Raw genomic sequence first — 18,535 nt, 5'->3', positions numbered from 1 at the left:
GGGAGGCCGCCGAACCCTTCTAACAGAATGGCCACTGGGGAGGGCAGTGGGCTGCCCCCGCCACCAGCACAATGGGGCAGCCCACAGAGGGAGCAGCGGCCACACCCCACCTGCGCCTGCCCCCAGGGCCCAGGGATCCCTGCAGAGGTTAACCGGCAGGTGTGTGCCTGGGTCAGGGTGGGCAGCAAGTCCCTCACCTGCCTCTCCAGGGCTCCAGAGCAAGAGGAGATTAAAGTGAAGGAACCACAAGGGGCCATTGTGCCTGTGAATAGCAGAGCCACACAAGGGAGCTTTCACTTATTTATTTATTTAAATATGGCTCTGCAGATTCTAGCAGCAGGCAGAGTCCCAGAGCCGAAATGGGTTCCAGCCAGCATACAAAGGAGGCCTGTCTTAAAGGGACAGTGCCCTCCCTCCCTGCCAGGGGACAGTAACCCAGCACAAGGCAGATGCTGGTCTAAAACCCTGAAATCCCTGCTCTGTGGCCATGGCAGCGGCCGTGAGACACCCTGAAGTCCCACACAGACACAGCTCCGGTGACAGCAGGTTCTGCTCTACAGAAGCACTGCAGCTGCTGTCCAGACGGAGGACCCTGGCACGCTCTGGGGCTGAGGTCTAACCACCACCAGGTCCCTCGGCCTGGCTTTAAGATACACCTCCGGCCTTACTTTCTGCACTGTAACCCTTAACCAGTTCCTTCGTATAGCCTCTGCCTCTCTGCGGGTAAGATGGGTCCCTATTCAAAACAGTACAACAAAGATTTGAGGCCCAGCTGAGAGGCTAAAGGTCATCCAGCCAGAGTGGCCACTCAGGCAGGGCTTGCCCTCCTCTCCATTCACAGCCCTCCAGGGGGTTTGGCGAGCCTGGAGTTTCCTGAACACAGCACACAGGAGAGCACACAGGCCTGGGGCACCGACCCACCAGCCCTGCCTCGAAGAGCAGCAGCGGCGAAACAAAGCCTAAGCTCCCAGCTGCCCCAGAACTGGCCCCACTGAGGGGCAGTGTGGTGGCTCTGCCAGACTGTGCCTGTGCGAGTGCAGGCACATGACTGTACGTGGCCTCCCGCCAGGCGCCACCCCAGGGCCCAGCGGTGAAGGAATCCACAGGCAGGGGCTCCACTAACATCACTGGGCACTGACCACCGCCCGCCTGAGGGACCCTGCCAATGAGGCCTCGAGGAGGGGGTCCAGGCATGTGCACCCCACGGCCTAGGCCACATTTTCTTCCAGAGAATCCAGTGGCTTGTCTTGTGAAAAAGGCCAGAGAACTCAGGCTCTGGTCAGGTTCCAACGCTGGGCAACTCCTCACCTCCCTGGGCCTTGCTTCCATCCCCTGTAAGATGGAGCTGCTGCTCTCCACCATGGGCACAGCTGTGCGGGGCCAGGGCAGGGCAGGCAGGAGATGATAGCGGGCACAAGAAGTGCCTGACCAAAGCCAAGTGTCTTTCCTTGGGCACACTGAGACCAGTTGCCTTCCTCTTCTTGCCTTTCAGCTGGACAGCAGACCTGTCCCTTCCTTAGAGAGACAGCCCCAGGAAACACCTACAGACACAGGCCCATGGCTCGGGCACCTCACCCACCCTGTGCGACTGGCCTGGCTGAGGCACAAGGCTACCTGCGTGGTTCCAGGGCTCCATCCCAACCGCACACTCACCACCGTGTGCCTCACAGGCTGCTTCGAGGAGGCTTTCCCAGGGAGAGGGAGCACCAGCTCTGGGAAGTCAGCAACGCGGCACAGCCGAAGGCCACGCGCAGCTCCAGGGTGGGGGTTTCCACGGGTGGAGAGCAGGTGAGTCTGGTAGAGCTGCCCTGGCTGAGAAGTCAGCCTGGGGATTCACAACTGTGGTCACGGTCCCAGGCAGGGATCTAAGACAGCAGGAGGCAGAGCATCGGGCAGGCAGAGGCCACAGAGATGCAGAATCCAAGCGGGGGCAACTGGGGCTTCCTGCCTTATGCCCACCCACAGGCCTTCAGGACAGCTGGTCAGAGCAGAGACCAGGGAAGTGGACGTGGAAAGGGGCATGACAAAGTCTAAGACTCCAAGACACGAGTCACACGGTGCCCTTGCAGGAGTCTTGTCCACAGGGAACCAATGGCAGCCGTCCTGCGTGGAGCCTTGGAATCCTCCCAACTCCACCCCCACATCACCCACCTCAGGAGGGCGGATCCACACCTCCTGCCAGATGGCTGGTGCCTGCAGACACACCAGGGAGGACAAGTACTGCCATGTCACTGACTGAGGTCCCTGGGCAGTCGCATTTTAGAGTTGGGTCGGGTGGCCAGGGACCAGCACAGCGCTCTGGCCTGGCTCGGCAGGGCAGGTCTGGAGGTGGGCACTCTCAGCTCAGAGTGGCTAAGAGGGTACGTCCCCTGTTACAGGCACTTCACCACAATCAGAAACAAACGAGGGTGCAACAGTGACGATCTCCAACTCCCAATTTGCTTCACACTGTTCCCTTTTCCAGAAAACTATGAGCTGACTGGGAAGGGCACTTGAAAATAAGTTGCTCGCTCCCAACTTGCAGCCTGAAAGCTCTAGAAGCATGTTCCTGGGAAGAGCTAAGTGACGGGCACAGTGCTTCCAGCACAGGCAGCAGACAGTGCCTGCCAGCAGCCCTTCAGGCCGCCCTGATTCAGTGCCCCCAGCACGCCCACCCAGGGCCCGCCGAGCTGGAAGTCGGCTGCCAAGGCTCTGCTGCCACACTCTGCTCTTTTGAGAAGACTTCAGTCCTGTTTGCAGCCTTGGAGATGTCGCCTCTGAGGACAGCCAGGCCTCAGGGCTCGGGGCCCAGTCAAGGGCAGGAGTCCCCATGACGAGAGCTCCGGCCTCCATGGACTACAGCTTCCTCACCGTGCCAGCCCTTCTCAGTCAGGGAAAATGTGTGAAGGAGCCCCCAAACTGACCCATGGAAGGAAGGCGTTCACCACAGAATCCCACAGGAAAGAGGATCGCCACGTTCTGTCTGCACAACTCTACAACTCGAGACTGAGCCTGTGCGTTGGCTTAACCAGCTAGCCAAAGGGAAATGAAGTCAAATTTCAAGGTAGTAACAGAAACCAAGTCATAAAATTTTATTCTAAAAAGGTGGTTAATAAAAACAAAGTTAACATCTGCTTTCGACACAGCTGAGAGCTAACAGGCAATCATGCGAGGACTTCATTCCTTCCTAAAACCTTGGCGGGGCAACATGGGACCCATCTGGACACCTCTGGAATGCACTGCCGCTCCTCTGAGATTGGGGGCTGGATGCAGAGCTGGACAGGTGGGGGCCTTCCCGCACCAGCCTTGGAGCCCTCCTCCACCAGGACCCACCCTTTGTGTGACCCTGGAGGACCAGGCACTGAAGCTGTGCCTGCCAGCTGGGTCACTGCCACATTGTAAGCTGGGCCACAAACCCCTTCTGTGTCCAAGAGGCTTGGGGGTTTTAAGAGGTCAGTTCTCTGAGGCTGGGGTGGTAGCTCAGTGGTAGAGCGCTTGCCTAGCATATATGAGGCACTGGGTTCCATTCTCAGCACTGCATATAAATAAAAAAATTATAAGAAAGGCATTGTGTCCACCTACAACTAAAAAAAATTTTTTAAATATCTTAAAAAGTAAAAGAGGTCAGTTCTCTTACTTCCCCTCATCCCTAAAGTCTAATCGTATGCTGGCCCTTAATGCAACCCTGAATTTTTCTGTACACTTAAATGTTCTCCCTGTCTCCCAGTGGAAAGGGCCCTGGGATCAAAGCAGATCCCCAACCTCGACTCCTTCCCGTGTGCACCGCTGGAAGGGCTGCCCGCATCAGGAAAGGCTCCGACACCGAGTCAGCTCGAGCCCCCAGCTGTGGGTGGGCAGGTTCTGAAGGGGAGACTGCCTTGAATTTGTCCCACTGCTTTCTGCCACTCTATTTCTAACCTCACCAAAGCTGCACCCCAGGAATGGTTACTGGCCTGTTCCCAAGACTCAGGTCAAGAAGAAACTACACTGGCTGTGTGGACACCTATCAGCAGGGCCAAGGAAAATCCCTGGGGGAGGCATGCAGAGAATCAGCCGCACCCTCAGCTCCTGCTGCCGGTTGCTGGGTGGGAGAGGCGGGCAGCAAAGCATAATGGGGGAGCTGCAGCCCCATCTCCTGGCACCATCCTCCCAGCCTCTTACCCTCAGCGAGTCCCCTCTCCTGCAGCCCCAGTGTTCTGGCCAGCCGTGGGCAGCGACATCAAAGCCTTGGCCGGTGGCAGCTCTCGGCGTCAGAGGCCATGGTGGCTCTGTGCAGCGATCCCACAGGCCCAGGCGCCCCGGAGCTCCCCGAGCCCTGGGTGCAGGGAGCACTGAAGCAAGGACAGCATGTGCAAGCCAGCACAGAGGGCAGGGAGGAGGCTCCCGGAAGACGGAAGCCCACAGCCCAGCGGCAGGTGGGAGCAAGATGAGCGTGGCAAGGAGGCTGCGGAGGCCGGGAAGGCTGCAGCCTCTGCTGACACTCCGCGCGCGGCGCGTACCCGACGCCTCCTGGCAGGCTCATTTCCATGAATGCAACCGCGCGGCCCCGCCCACCACCCCTTCCGGGCCTCCTGCGGGAGGGGAGGCGCCGCCAGCACCGCTCGCCACTTCCCCGCAGAGGCGAAGCCTGAGGGCTGCGCATGGGAGGATGCTGACCCTCACTCAGGACACCCTCCCCAGCAGGAGGCCGGGTCTGCGCTGAGGAGTTCCGCCCCCTGGGGCAGCCCAGCCCCTCACCAGGCCTGCAGGCACAGGGCACAGAAAGATGCGGATGCTTCCTCCCCAACCAGGGGCTGGGGAGGCGGAGTCCTCACACCCACCTCAGAGCCGGTCCTTTACTAAGAAGGCGCCCTTGTCAGAGGAGTTGGGCAAGCTGAGCCCAGATGACAGTATGAGATGGCTGGTGACAACAACGTGTCTCCAGCAGCCGCCCTCAGACTCCAGGAAGCGTGTGAGTCACCAAGGGCATTCACCAGACAAGCAGACTTGGGACCAGTCCCAGCCCTGTGCTGAGCGGGGCTGGGAGTGAGGGCAGAGCACAGGGAGAGACAGCCCGGAGGAGACATCAGCGCCTTAAACAAGTACCAACAGGCAACAGGAGAAAACAAGAAAACCACTGAGCCAGCGCAGGGACCCTCAACAGTGTCCTGGGTGCTGCGGACACTCGGATGGACCATTCTGTGCGTGTTGGGGGAGCGGGCTTCGAGCCTGCCACCTCCCCCTACCACGCTGACTACCAAGAACATCTGCAGACACTGCCAAATGTTCCCTGGGGCAACACTGCCCTGACTAAGAACCACCAAGGGAACCCTAAGCCCCGACACCTCCTGCCTCCCTCCACGGCCCCCTATCTGGGGATCAACCAGCTGGGGATATGGATGGACATCCTCATTACCGTGGCAGTGTCCCTAGAGCTGACCCAGATACTCTGGCCTGCATTCCAGCCAGTGTCAGCCCTGGGGTGCTCAGGGAGAGCACCTGCCTGGCACGCAGCCACCCGGGGTCTGAACCCAGCAGTGCGTGCCCACTGACACAGGCAATGTTGGAAGAGGCAGCCGCAGCAGGAGCCACCTTACCTGTGTCAGAATGGTGGAACTGGTCTAAGAGAACCACACGGAGTCCGGGAAAAGCACGCGCTGAAGCCATGTATGAAATGGCTGTCTCAAGCTGCCAGAGGCCTCTGCCTTTCCACAGAACTGCAGGCTGGAGACCTGCAGCCTCCGTCTCCCTCCCTCCTGCGTCTGGAAGCAGTCCAGCCTCTGCTCTGCTGGGGACCCAGCTCTCCTGAGAGGCTCGTCCAGGGCCACCTCACAGGGATCACCCCAGCTGGCTCAGCTGCGGAGGGTCGACCAGCCCTCTGGGGCCTTCTCAGTCCACAAGGTCATCTCGGAATCTGTCTGCATCATGTGACTCACCATCTGGTTATGCACCCCCTGTCCCCGGGCTCTCCGTGTACGTGAGCTAAAGCTCCTGTTCTTAGAGGTGTCTCACTTTACACAGTCCCAAGGGTCATGTTGCATCCTTTCAGGTAATGTCACTAGTTTTTACATAAATACACACCCTGGGGACTGAAGACTCCAGCAGGTGAATCCTGCTCCTTCACAAGACTCAGTGCAATATGCAGGCTTGCCACAGCTCTGCCTTCCCAGGGCTGGCGTCCACCAAGCAGAGTGGACCCACCCCTGGGGCTTCCAGGGCACCACCTGGGCAAAGGCCTGAGCCTGAGCCAAGACCAGAGGCGACCAGTGGCAAGGACTGCCCAGTCAGCAGACAGACTGGAGGACAGGCTGTGAGCAAAAGGCCTGAGGGCCTCGCGCCTAAGGAAGACAGAACTAATGACTGCGATCAAGTCCACGCAATCAGAGAGAGCACAGCAAGCGGAAAGACCATTCGCAGAACAAAGAAAGTGAAGTGTTAAAAATGACTTTCTCAGACTTATTCTTGAATAATATATTTTTTAAAAGTTACTGCACATCAACAAGGCCACCTGTTAGTCACTGAGGAGGACACACAGTGGACAGGACGGGCCTCCAGCCTCAAGGAGTTCACCGAGAAGGGTCAGGAGTCCTGTCAACGAGTGCCCCATCAATGTGCCCACAAGGTGCAACTAGGACGGGGACAGAGAAGAGTGCAGCTCCCAACAGTCCAAGGCACCCCGCTTAAGACGCGAGCCCCTGGAAAGAGCTGGAAGGCATGCTGGAGTCAGGCTGGCACCCTGGAACCTGATGCAGGGTTGCCCCACTTTGCTGCTGAGCTGGGGCTGAGGAAGACAGCAGGACTCCCGGAGAGCAAGCCGCGCAGGAGGCGCCCAGGGCTGGAGAGGGATGGACCCGGCAGGGAGGCTGGCAGGTGCTGCTGCAGCTGGACCTCAGAAGCGGCAGGGTGCTTTCTGCCCAGAGCCGGCTGGCGGCGTCCCCGCCACCTCGTCCGACACCAGCTCTCCGAACTCGCCTGCTGACTCGCATCTTTCACCTGGTCTGTCTGGGGCTCAAGGTCAGCAGGAACAGCAGAGGCTCTGGAGCCGGTGCCTGCAGGGTGAACTCCTGAGGAGAAGGCGAGCAGCGAGGCCCAGCCCTCACTGCGGTCCACTCACACGGTGGGCTCACGGGCTCAGATGCTGCTCACAGGCCCTCCCTGGGCAAGAGGCACCTGCTCCATGGGGCCCAGGCTCCAGCCCTTGAGGCCTCCGGGCTACGCTCAGCTCGCTGCCGCCCTCCTAGTGTTGTCATGATCCTGCCGGGTTCCTCACACTCCGACGGGCTGTGTGCTCTCTGGTGAGGTAGCAGTATCAATCAGCACGGTTCTTGCTCAAGGAGGGCCTGGAAGTCCCCAGAGGACGTGGCTTCTGCCCTCACCTCCAGGAAAATGATGGCCCCTTATCAGAGCTGTCCGAGCCCAGCATGGTGTTCAAGAGAGGTACAGCAACAACTGGAGGCGCTGACAGGGCTGAGCCTTCCAAGTCCTGGGCAGTCCTGCTGGCCCGCAGCAGGCCGAGGCTGCAGTGAGCGGGGAGGACCCTCCTGACCCACGCGCCTTCCAGCACAGCTCAGTCTTGAGCAGGCTTCACCTCCCACACGCCCAGCTGTTCTCAAGGAGAGGCTGACCCAGACCTCTGCAGGACACTGTCCATCTCCAGTTACTCAGCAGGAAAGCCTTCGAAGTTCCCACCAGAGCCACCCTTCAGTGCTGTCACACAGGCAGCAACGGGGTCCCCCTGATGTGGCTTCAGAACACCCAACATGCTCCGCTTAGAACAAAGATGCAGCCACTCTTGGTTCTGCAGAGTACAGACGACCGACAGGAAGGGAGTGAGGGATGGGGACGGTGTTACCCACAGTGGCAGCACCTTGGGTCTCCCTGCCAAGACCCACCAGAGCAGTTCGTCTAACACCAGCTGCACGGTGGCCAGGAACACAGTGACGGGTCGTGGTGACACCCAGTGGGTGTTTCAGACACAGCCCAGACCCACGTCCTGATGAAGAGGCACCGCACTCCATCCTATTTGGCGTGTTTTCCCATGAATAACATTTCTCTGTACCCACATGGTACCCATGGCTTCACATGTTCCGTGTGCATTTTTTCAACTTGACAATAAAGCTTGACTCTGAAGCCTGTGTGTCTGCTGAGAGCTGAGGTGACGCTTCACCAGCCTCAGCGCCCATCTCAGGCCAGCTGCTCTGTCAGGGCCTGGGCACTCCTGGTCCCTGCTGGTGCTCGGCTCTTCACTCTCCTGCTGAGATCTACAGACTAACTTCAGCCAACGCCGGCTGAGCGTCTGCCTCAGCTGGGCTCACACGGTGCCAGACCCCGCCCGGCCAGTGGGCAGGGGCATGTAAGGCAAAGGCAGCAGCAACCTGGCCACAGTGGCCATGGCACCAATGGCTCAAAGACATGCCAGGACACTTGAGGGGCCAGCCTCTGAGCCTGGACTTGAAGACCAACAGATTCCCTACACAGGGAAGCAGAGGGAGGGCGGGTCCTGAGCCTGTAGGGAGCCTGGGAATGTGGGTGCACCACAGGTCGGGGCCCAGGGCACAAGGGCATCTAGTTGTGGAAGGCCCTGGGACCACCCTGAGGAGCTAGGGTCCATCACAGTCAGGGGGGCTCAGCAGCAAGTCATAGGGACATCATTAAAAAGGTTCAATAGCTTAAAAAACAATCTGTGGTAATTAAAACTAGTATCCAAGTAACTACCCTTGCTAATCCTACATGCAGCAAACCATATGGAGAGAGCATCGATGACACAGGCACCAGCTCAGGGTGGAGACAGAAAGCAACTCTTTCAACAAGGACTGTGGGCTTGAGTTCTGCAGTGGACAGGATCCGCCATCTCCAGAGAACCCTTGGAAACCCCCACTCAGCCAATCAGGCATGCCTTAGGGCAGAGGGTCTGGCAGAGTACACTGCTGACACTCGCTGTCCCCTCCCTGGGGCCTCGGGACCTGCCCGAGGAAAGCCCACCTCCTCCACTCGCCTTGGCGTATGCCTGACTGCCACGGCACCTCCTGGCCTCTCCTGGCATCTCCTGGCAAGACCACAGGGCGTCTACTTATGAGGGCACTGCTCCTCCCCTTGTTCAAAGCGGACCACAGGAAGACACGCCCAGGACGGGTGCGAGACACGCCGGGCTCCCACGTCCACATGGGGAGTCGCTCTCCATCTGTGACCTGAAATCATGCCCCTCCTGTGGCTCCCATCGCTCAGCACAAACGAGCTGAGTTTCAGAGCCCCTGGGATGCCCACAGCTGTGGACATGGACCCCTCTGACTTAAGACCTCCAGGCGCCTCCTGGGGTCTGCAGCCAGGCGCACCAGGACCAGCAAGTGAGCGCAGAAGCGGCATAGCGATCAGCAGCTCCCGCAGCCTGGCCAGGCAGTTCACACCTGCTGACCGACACAGTCACCACTTTCACTTTCAACACCATTCCCTGGGAACACAGCACCCAGGCTCGCTGGACTCACCTTTCAGGTGCACACCTCCCACGAGGGCAGCTCAGCCCTGGCCGGGCATCACCCCTCGTTACTGTGCCCCTCTTCCAGTAAAAGGTATCGTCATAAACGCTGGCAGTTCCCTGTTCTGGAATGTCTCACACATGCACAGCTGCACGACTCATGCCATGGGCACTGTCCAAGGGGATCTGTCCCCGGGGGGCTTTCACAGGGAATCAGGAAAGGAACAGTTTAAGAGGACCCCAAAGTTCACAAGCACCTTCTCAAAAGCCATTGGAGGCGGCACCTAACCTCACTCATGTTGTTCACTACGACTTACAAACCCACATGCCGGCTCTGCCTGCGGCCTGGCCTGCATGGGCTCCGCGATGTCCGCGGCAGGCTCTCGTGGGAGGGCGAGTGCTCCGCCCCCGGGCTCCCTGCTCCGGTCCAGGGCCCGTGGTGCTCATGAATGTGTGCGGTTCCCAGAGCTTCTGACCCATGGCTGAGCAAACACAGGGCAGCCGGCCTGGCAGGAGGCTCGGGGACAGCGGGCCGGAGGGGAGCCGGCGAGACCCGCTGCGCCTCACTGGCTCCTCCACCCCACGGGCCCCTGAGCGCCTGGGCATCACTGTGGCATCCCCGAGAAGACAGAGGTGAAACCCAGTCTGGGTGGGTCCCTAAGTTTCTCCCCACAGGGCAGAGAGCTGCCCTTACAGGACCTCGGAACTCCACCCGCACCTGCGACACTCGCCCTCACCCGGCCTGGGACTCACCCTCCTCCTCCTGCGTGTTAAGGACCATCTTCTCCCTGACAGCAGACACCAGAGGCCTGCGGCTCGCCCTCCAGAGCTGGAGCTAACTCGGAGCAAAGTTCTTGGCTGGGTGGGGCCAGAAGTACCTGGGGCTGTTCGGCCACTAGGACAGCTCAGAGCTGCTTCCTGAGCCGACTGAGGAGTGGCTGGGTGCGGGCCAATCAGCCTGCTGCCTCCCAGGAGCGGCACTGCCTCACTGCCACCACCCAGTTCCTGCCGTCAGCTCAGGCACCTTCCGCCACCCGCCCTTAACCATCTCCTGGCCTGGAGGCGGCTCTTCCTGTCTCTTCTCAGACCCCATGAAGCCCGGGCAGGGCTTTTGCTGCTAGCTGCTGCCTTCCTCTTGGCTTTCCAAGTACTTGGGACAGAACCACTTAAACTGCTGGTCCTCTGACGAAGAGAAGAAAGCACACTTCCCAAGAAAACGACTGAGGGTGGCAGGTCGGCACACTGTCCTGAGGCCACAAGCTGGAGGCAGGGAGCCCGTTTCGGAGGCAGAAAGAACCCTGTGGCCAAGTCACAGGAGCTCCACTCTGGTGTCTTCATTAAACATTCTTAACTGATACACACCAGCTGCACATGTCCCTGGTGCAGAGTGACAAGGACCCAATGGGGCTGACTGGCACGTCCCCTGTGCTGAGGCCTCGCCCTCCCCTCCTGCAGGGCTTTCTGCACTCGCCTCCCGTGCTCAGCACGCTAGGGCGCCCCCTGGTGTGCTGCTGCCTGTCACACAGTCTCCAGCCACACACCGCCCCCTCCCAGCCACTACTGACCACTACTCTACTTCTGCGGAGCCAACTCCTTGGCTTTGGCATATCAGACAGAACACGCAGTATTTCTCTTTCCCTGCCTGACTTATCACCTTGTCCTCCAATTTCCTGAAAGTTGCAAAAATGACAGGATTTTCTTCTTTTATGGCTAAATACTATTCCACTGTATAAATGTGACATTTTCTTTACCCATTTCTGTTGTGGCCACCTTGGTCCATACATCTCAGCTGTTATGGACGCTGCTGCAGTAAATAGGGCAGTCCCTGCCTTTCCTCCGCATGCTGGTTTTGTCCCCCCGATGTCCCACCCCGACAGGATGGTGGAGTCATGCGGCAGAATCTGTCTGTAGTGTCTAAGGAAGCTCTATGCTGCTTCCACAAGGGCTGTACTACTTTGCATTCCCAGCCAACAGTGCATGCGCTGCTTCTCCCACAGCATGACAGCCATTCTAACCAGGAAAGGCATGGCACAGTAGTTTTGATCTGTGTTTCCTCATGATTCAGTGACTTGAGCACTTTCCAATATACCTGGCCATCTTTGCAACTGCTTTGAGAAACATCTATTCAGATCACTTGCTCATTTTAATTGGATGGAGTTTTAAAGTCCCCTGCCGTTCTGCAGAGTTCTCTTTGCTGTTTCCCTTGCTGTGCACAAGCACCTTAGTTTGATACAATCCTAAGTATCTATTTTCACCTTGTTGCCTATGCTTCTGGGGTCTTGTCCCAGCAAATCGCTGCCTAACACAGCATAAAGAGTTCATCAATATGTACAGCTGCTCAATTCACTATAGCTAAACTATGGAACCAACCTAGGTGCCCTTCAACAGATGAATAGATAAAAAATGTGGGACATACATATTATGGGAATACTACTTGGCAATAAAAAAGAGTGAAGATTATGGCACTTGCCAGTAAATGGATGAAGTTGGAGACTATCATACTAAGCGAAATAAGCCAATCCCAAAAAACCTAAAGCTGAATGGTTTTCTCTGATATGAGGATGCTAATTCACAATTGGGGGGGGGGCCCTAGGGAAGAACAATTACTTTAGATTAGGTAGAAAGGAGTGAAGGGAGGCAATGGGGGGACAGGGGTAGGAGGATAGGAGAATGAATCGGACACCATTACCCATGTACGCATATGACTATCCGACCGGTGGGATTCTACATCATGCATAACCAGAAGAATGAGAAGTTATACTCCATCACGTATGATGTATCCAAGTGCATTCTACCGTCACATATAATTAATTAAACAAATTTAAAAATATTTTTTAAAAAAGAATTTCCCATGTTCTCCTAGTAGTTTCATAGTCTCAGTCCTGCTTAGATCTTGGATCCATTTTGAGATGTTTTCATGTTGGGGGGTGGGGGTCACTTTTCATTCTTGTGTGTGGATGACCAGTTTCCACGGCACCTTTTATTGAAGAGGCTGTCCTTTCTCCAACATCCGTTTTGGTGGCTGTGGATATGATCTCCGGGTTCCCCGTTCTGTCCCCTGGTCTGAGCCGGTTTCCATGCTGGCACCACGCGGCCTCGGCACCCTTGCCTTGTCCCGGTTGGAGGCCCCGGTTCTGCCCTGGTCTCAGGTCCTGCGTGGTTCCATGGAGTGCTGGCATCAGGCCACGTCTCTTCAGTGCACACGTCCTTAGATGTCCTACTTGGGTCACTTACTTGATTCCAACTGGACTGTGTGTCTTTTTGCTGTTTAGTTTCTTTCACACTCTGGCTGCTGATCCCTGAGTGGTACACGCGTGTTCCCCGCTCTCCACAGAGGTCGGATTGAATTAGACGATACCTACAGGCAGATTAACTGAGACTTCTTAGGAGGACAAGGTCAAAGAGGCTGCCTGCCGGGGCACACGTGCCCAGGGCTGACTGCAGACCGACCCGCGCCTCTCTCTACCCCATGGCCCCGAGGAACGGGGTGCCACTGAGGTTCCACAGGAACACGCAGCGCGAACGTCATTTTTGGTGGCATCCCCTCTCTAACTTCAAGTGTGTTGCTTCAGAATGGTTTTGTTCTACGTAGTTTATCTTGTTCCCAGAATGCATTCATGGTGAAAATCAGAAAACAGTAGTAAGTGTGAAGCGCGTGTTGGTCCCACCCCGGTGGCAGCACGGCAGGCATGTTGGTGCCTCCCCCTCTCCAGGCTTTGTGGTAAGTACTCTCTCTCACGCAGACACTCAGGCACTTCCATGCTGCGCAGAACACCTGTTGCCAATCGTGACAGACATCCTTCCACAGTTGTAAACGGACATCTTCACACAGCTCACGTTCCCGGTCTCTAGGTAGTACCTGAAAGTCCCGCCGGGAGCCTTGCTTCCAGGCCTCTCTGCAGTCTCAACACCGTGTCACATGTTCTGGCCTATCTGACTGCCTCCACAGAACCGCTCTTGAGACCCAGCTGCCGTGTGTCCTGGGCAGACCTGGGGCTCCAAGGGCAGCCGCCTGCGCTCACCAGGGGCAAGCAAGCAGTCACCGAGTGCTGGCTCAGCACCCCGCCTGACAAGGCTAACGTGTCTGACCCTGGAAGCGTCTGTGGGCCGGGAGTCCTCAGTGTGGACGCTGGCCCAAGGTGCCGTAGGGCGACCTGTGCCTTGCTCCGCGCAGGACTCCCACGCTCCTCCCTTCCCAACAGGCCTGGCAGGACCCTGCTGCATGGGGGAGAAGCACACAGGTATAGCCAGACAGCAGAGCACTGTCCAGGTGTCCTCCGAAGGTGGCCACGGGCACACTGTGCCATAGGGGCAGTGGCTTTGTTGCCCCCGCCCCCATCCTTCCTGTCTGATAATGGTTAAAATATAAACGTATATCCCTGTATTTAAACCACTGAGTTTTGCAGAGGCAACCAGCAGGCCAACCTGCTGGCCTTCAGTGTGTCAGATCACAGATGCTCTGTCCTCTGTGCTGTCCATCACAGCAAGCCCAGAGAACCTCCCATCAGCTGCATCTCAACGCCAGGCCTAGTGACTCCCAAGTCAACACCCCCACCTCCTGGTGCTGGGTCAACTCCCAGGGGTGATCCTAATGTGGAAGGGGCAGGTCACCTGTGTGTCCTATCTTCTGCCACGGGGACAGACCTGCAGGCAGAGCCGGTGCCCATCTGAACCCTGCAGCTCCAGCAGGCGCCCCCAGCCCAGTCCCCTCCGACACACACATTTGACTTGGGCTGTGGACAGCTGGTGCTGACCCAGCTGCGAGGGTGCAGGTCACCTCCACATGTGCAGAGGGGGTCCCCCTCCCGTGAAGGCTGGCTCCGGTGCTTGGCTGCTGCCCTCCTGCCAAGCACCCTTCACTGAGCTATAGCTTCCTGTGCTGGGGGTGCTCTCTGGGCGTGCCTTGTCTTACCCTGAGTTGTGTGTCTCTTCTTCCGCCTGTTCTGATGACGTAAATCAGATCCATGACCCTACCTGCCACCGTGTCATTCACCACTGCTCAGTGGACACAGCCAGCACCAGGCCCTGGGCGTTTCCGCTGTCGGAGGAGGGGCAGATGGGACTCCAACAGGAAGTGGAGGACAGAGAAGTCAGGTGAGGGCTCCGGGGACCTCTCCTGAGAGCAGCCGAGCAGGAGGCCCCGCACAGGGCGCAGCAGCACCGAGCTCAGAGGGCTGAGGCCCGCGGGGGAGCGCTGCAAGGCCCGGGGGCTATTCTGAGGACTCGGGTTTCTGTTCTGGGTGAGCTGGTGGCCATGCGAGGGCGCTGGTGAAGCAGAGCGATCTGGACTTCCTCTGTAACAGGACCACCCTGGCTGCTGCTCAGAACAGACTGCGGACAGCCAGGCCAAAGCCAGGCGACCTTGGGAGGCTATTCCAGAGTCCAGGCGAGTGGTGACGCGGCCTAAGCAGCACAGAGGGCCAAATTCTTGCTGTCTTTTAAGGCAGAGCTCAGGGCCTGTGAGGTGGGAAGGGGCAGTCAGGGCCTGCTGGCCTGGGCGGGTGGGGAAACCCTGCTGTCTCCTGAGCAGGACACACTGGCAGGTCCCGCTCTCCACCGCACACGGCTCTGCTGGCAGCCAGCCCCTCTGTCCCACAATGGTCAGTACTGCACTGTTTACTTCCCAGTGGCCCAGGCCAGAGCCATCATCCCTGCGGGCCCGGCAGGCCAGGGTACAGGCTGGTGCCCAGCACCCTCCACCCGGGGCGCGAGAGCCTCCTGGGTCCCCGCCTTGCTTCTCTGAAGCCGGGGCAGCACAGGACGCAGTTCCCAAAGAGGAGAGGGTAGAGGAGGAGGCACTGAGCCTCGAGCTCTGAGAACAGACTCACGACCACTGCAGCACAGGTCCTGTTCGCTCCTGAGGACAGTGACCACGTGATTCACCATGTACAGGACGTTTCTGCACCACTCACGGTCCCGTCAGCCAACGGGCATGCGCTGGGACTGCGTGCAGCCAAGCACACCTCCGGCGCCAAGGCTGGGGTTGTGGGAAGGCTGCACACGTGGGACCAGCACCTCGGCATGCTCAGAAGCAGCCACGACCCCCAGCATCTGATGGAGCAGAGCAAGCACCAAGGCAAAGCACCGCGGGGCCAGGCTGGCACGACCAGGAGGGTGCCAGGCAGCGAGGGGAAGGGGTGCTCCTGGCCACACCTGCCAGGGAGGAGACCAGGAGATAAAGGGCACACGAGAAGCAGATGGCACGAGGCCACCTCAAGACGCCTGTGGCCAACATGAGCCTGTGACAGCACAGTGACCACCGCGGCCTCGTGCTGCCCAGCACACCTCCTGACCACGCACCCCACATGCAGGTTTCAGCCTGGCCTGCTCCGAGGATGCCTGGTGAGAGCACACCCTGTGGCATGGCTCGTGCTGCCACAGGGAGACGTCTGGAAGTCTGCTGACCACGGCTCCAGCAGCCGCCATGACCCCAGGAGTGGGAACCTCAGCAGCACAGGGCCGGGAGAGTCAGGGAGGCGGCCCACAGTGCTGAGACTGCTGGTCATGGGCTGGTGACGGTGGTGGCCCTTGACCCTCAGCTGAGGGTGGCTGTGGGGGTGGCGGCTGACGAGAGCTCCGGCAGAGGCCCTCTGGCCCCCGCCCCCTGGCGGGGAGAACCCGACCTCACACTCCTCCCACCTCCCAGGCTCCTGCTGGAGTTCAGTGGGCAGTAGAGGGCACAGGGCGCAGCTGCCACCTGTCCTGGGCAGCCCCCAGCAGAGTGCAGACCCTATAGGCGGGAGGTGGTGTCAGGGAGCAAAAGGCGCGACCTGCACACTGGAGCCAGGACATGACGGAAGCAGAGCAGGAAAGGGATCCCAACATGGAGCAGGGAGGCCAGGAAGGGCCACAGCTGGCCTGGAGCCAGAGGGGCCAGCACCTCAAATGGTTTCCCCAAACCACACGCGCACAGGACTTTACGGTACCACAGGGGCATCCACCCTGCTCTCCTCCCTCTACACAGCCCACAACACCCTCACCTTGGGCTCTGCCCGGCTCTGACCCAGTGCTGAGACTGAGGTCTGGAAGTGGACTTGAGAGGACAGTCGCAAGACACAGGCCGTTGAGAGGCTCCCACATGAGCTACGCAATCGGTTTCCAAAATAAGTGTTTGCACAGCAGCATCTTCCACAGTGCTGCCCTGGCCACAGCTTCACGGCCAGCAGGAATCACCATGCACAGCTTTGCCAACGTCAGGGACGCAACCCAAACCCACCAGCTGGGATGACAGTCATCAAGAAGGCAAACAGCGGGATGTGGCCACAGGGACTGCCCATCAGCAACACACCACGGAGACCAACACGCAGCTTCCTCTAAGGACCAGGCACGGATCCCCGCGTCCTCGGCGTCCATCCTGAAGAGCAGGAGTGGGCGTGCCGCAGCCATGCACACGCACAACTCACAACAGCCATGTGGCACGGGTGCTCAGGTGTCCCTCAGCAGACCGGTCCAGTCCACAAAGAAAACGCTACATACACACAACCCGATTCTACTCCATCACAAGAAAACTGAAGTGATACGATATGCAAGAAAATGGACGAGACTTGAGAACATGGTGTTAAGTGGAATAAGCCAAACTCAGGTCTTAGAAGGTCAGATGGTGTGTGTTCTCATGTGAAGCTAGAGGGAAAAAAGTGGGGACAGAAAGGGAGGCGTCTTATGAATCAGAAAGGAGGTCAGAGCAGAGGGAGAGTGGGGGAGGCAGGGGGCACTGAGGACTGAGATCGACCAAACATATTCTGTGCACAGATGGACACGGCACGACGTCTTTAACTTAACACCCAAGGCTTCTTATCTGGCTTCCATGACCAGTTCCCTCAGCTGGTCCTCTGTGGGTCTGTTCTCCTGTTCACGCTGAGGGCTTGCTTCTGCCCAGGTCCACTGAGGTGCTGGCGCACTAGAGCCCTGGCCTGGGGCTGGAGGCTGGCACTGTCACACCAGGGTGCAGGGACAGTGTGCCACTGGGGGTTCCATGGCCCCTTTGTGTGTGGGCTGCCTGTCAAAGGCATCCTCAATCTCCTTTCCGGGCACCAAGGCCTACAAATCTGGCTGCCGGCATCTGGCACAGACTGGGACAAGGACCTGCCAGCCTTGCAGTTCTTTGAAGGGTCACTTCCACCAGGTTACCCAGAAAACATGGCTTTGTACTATTTTCCTTACAGACACCATGGCCTCCTTTAGACCTTGAAAAGAAGACCCATGCACAAGGGAAACAGGGCCCAAAGATGCACTCTCCTTGCACCCTGCAAAGCAGCCACGGGCTTCCTGACCCCCTTGGCCAGCGTTCGCCTTTGTCAGGCAGAATTTCAAACACTTGTATCATCAGAGAAAGAGTCAAAGCACATGAGACAAAGGAAGAAAGCAACCTGGACGGCGTCCTCTGTGCGATTTGACTGGGTCTCGATTCTCTCCTCAGGGAGCCCTGGTAGAGGCTTGCTCAACGTGTGGGGTGGTTCAGCCCGCAGCACGCAGCACGAGAAGAGCTGAGAGGCACGCCACGCACACCCACGCCCAGGGCCACCACGTGCCACGCCTGAGTCTGAGGTCCTGTGCACAGGGAGACCTCTGAGGCCCGGGGAGGGTCTGTGCAGGACCCCTCACCGGGTGCCAGGCTGGTGGCTGCGCCCTCAGGAGGTGGTGGGGTCAGAGCCACCGGGTAGATGCCGGCGGCCAGTTGCAGTCCCCAGAGGGACCCTCCGCCACAGAGGCAAAGTACAAGCAGCACAATCCACAGTGATGAACAGACGAGGCCAAGGACAATCCCCAACGCAACCCGCAAGTGGCTGCCAGGGCAGCGTCACACCTGCTCCAAGTTAGGAACCACCGCAGTGCCCGAGGCTGCAGGCAGAGGCTGGGGCCACGCCGCCCTCTGCTGGCCAAGGTGGCTGCGTCTGGAGCGCCAGCTGACACCTGACCAGGGACCAAGGGATGTGCACGGGAGGGGCGCTTTCTGTCCAGTTCCTGCGTGGGGACTCCACCAGCACTTACTTCTGAGAGGGCCCGCCCTGGTTCAACCCTCACCCACCCCCTAACTTCGGGGGTAGACAATAGCCCAGAGGAGTTTCGCTGCAGAGGCAGATGGCACACACAGGCTCAGAGGCATCA

General features: G+C 58.6%; 1 protein-coding gene across 4 annotated transcripts in view; it reads right to left on the bottom strand.

Annotated features, from left to right (window-relative positions):
- Cyth1 (cytohesin 1) overlaps positions 1 to 18,535 on the bottom strand; it is a 74,145-nt gene that overhangs the window by 29,331 nt on the left and 26,279 nt on the right. Inside the window, exon 1 of one of the 4 annotated variants that reach the window (XM_047543660.1) lies at positions 10,184 to 10,339. The exons of 1 other annotated variant lie outside the window; for it this stretch is intronic. In XM_047543660.1, coding sequence (XP_047399616.1) covers positions 10,184 to 10,211 — 28 coding nt within the window. In that variant the 5' untranslated portion in view covers positions 10,212 to 10,339. Of the gene's footprint in view, positions 1 to 4,140; positions 4,377 to 10,183; positions 10,340 to 18,535 lie in introns of those variants that run through there. 2 more of the 4 variants (XM_047543662.1, XM_047543663.1) reach the window with 2 other exon arrangements.

The sequence above is a fragment of the Sciurus carolinensis genome, chromosome 3, assembly GCF_902686445.1.
Source record: "Sciurus carolinensis chromosome 3, mSciCar1.2, whole genome shotgun sequence".
NCBI lineage: Eukaryota > Metazoa > Chordata > Mammalia > Rodentia > Sciuridae > Sciurus > Sciurus carolinensis.
This window is presented reverse-complemented; position numbering and strand designations above follow the sequence as displayed.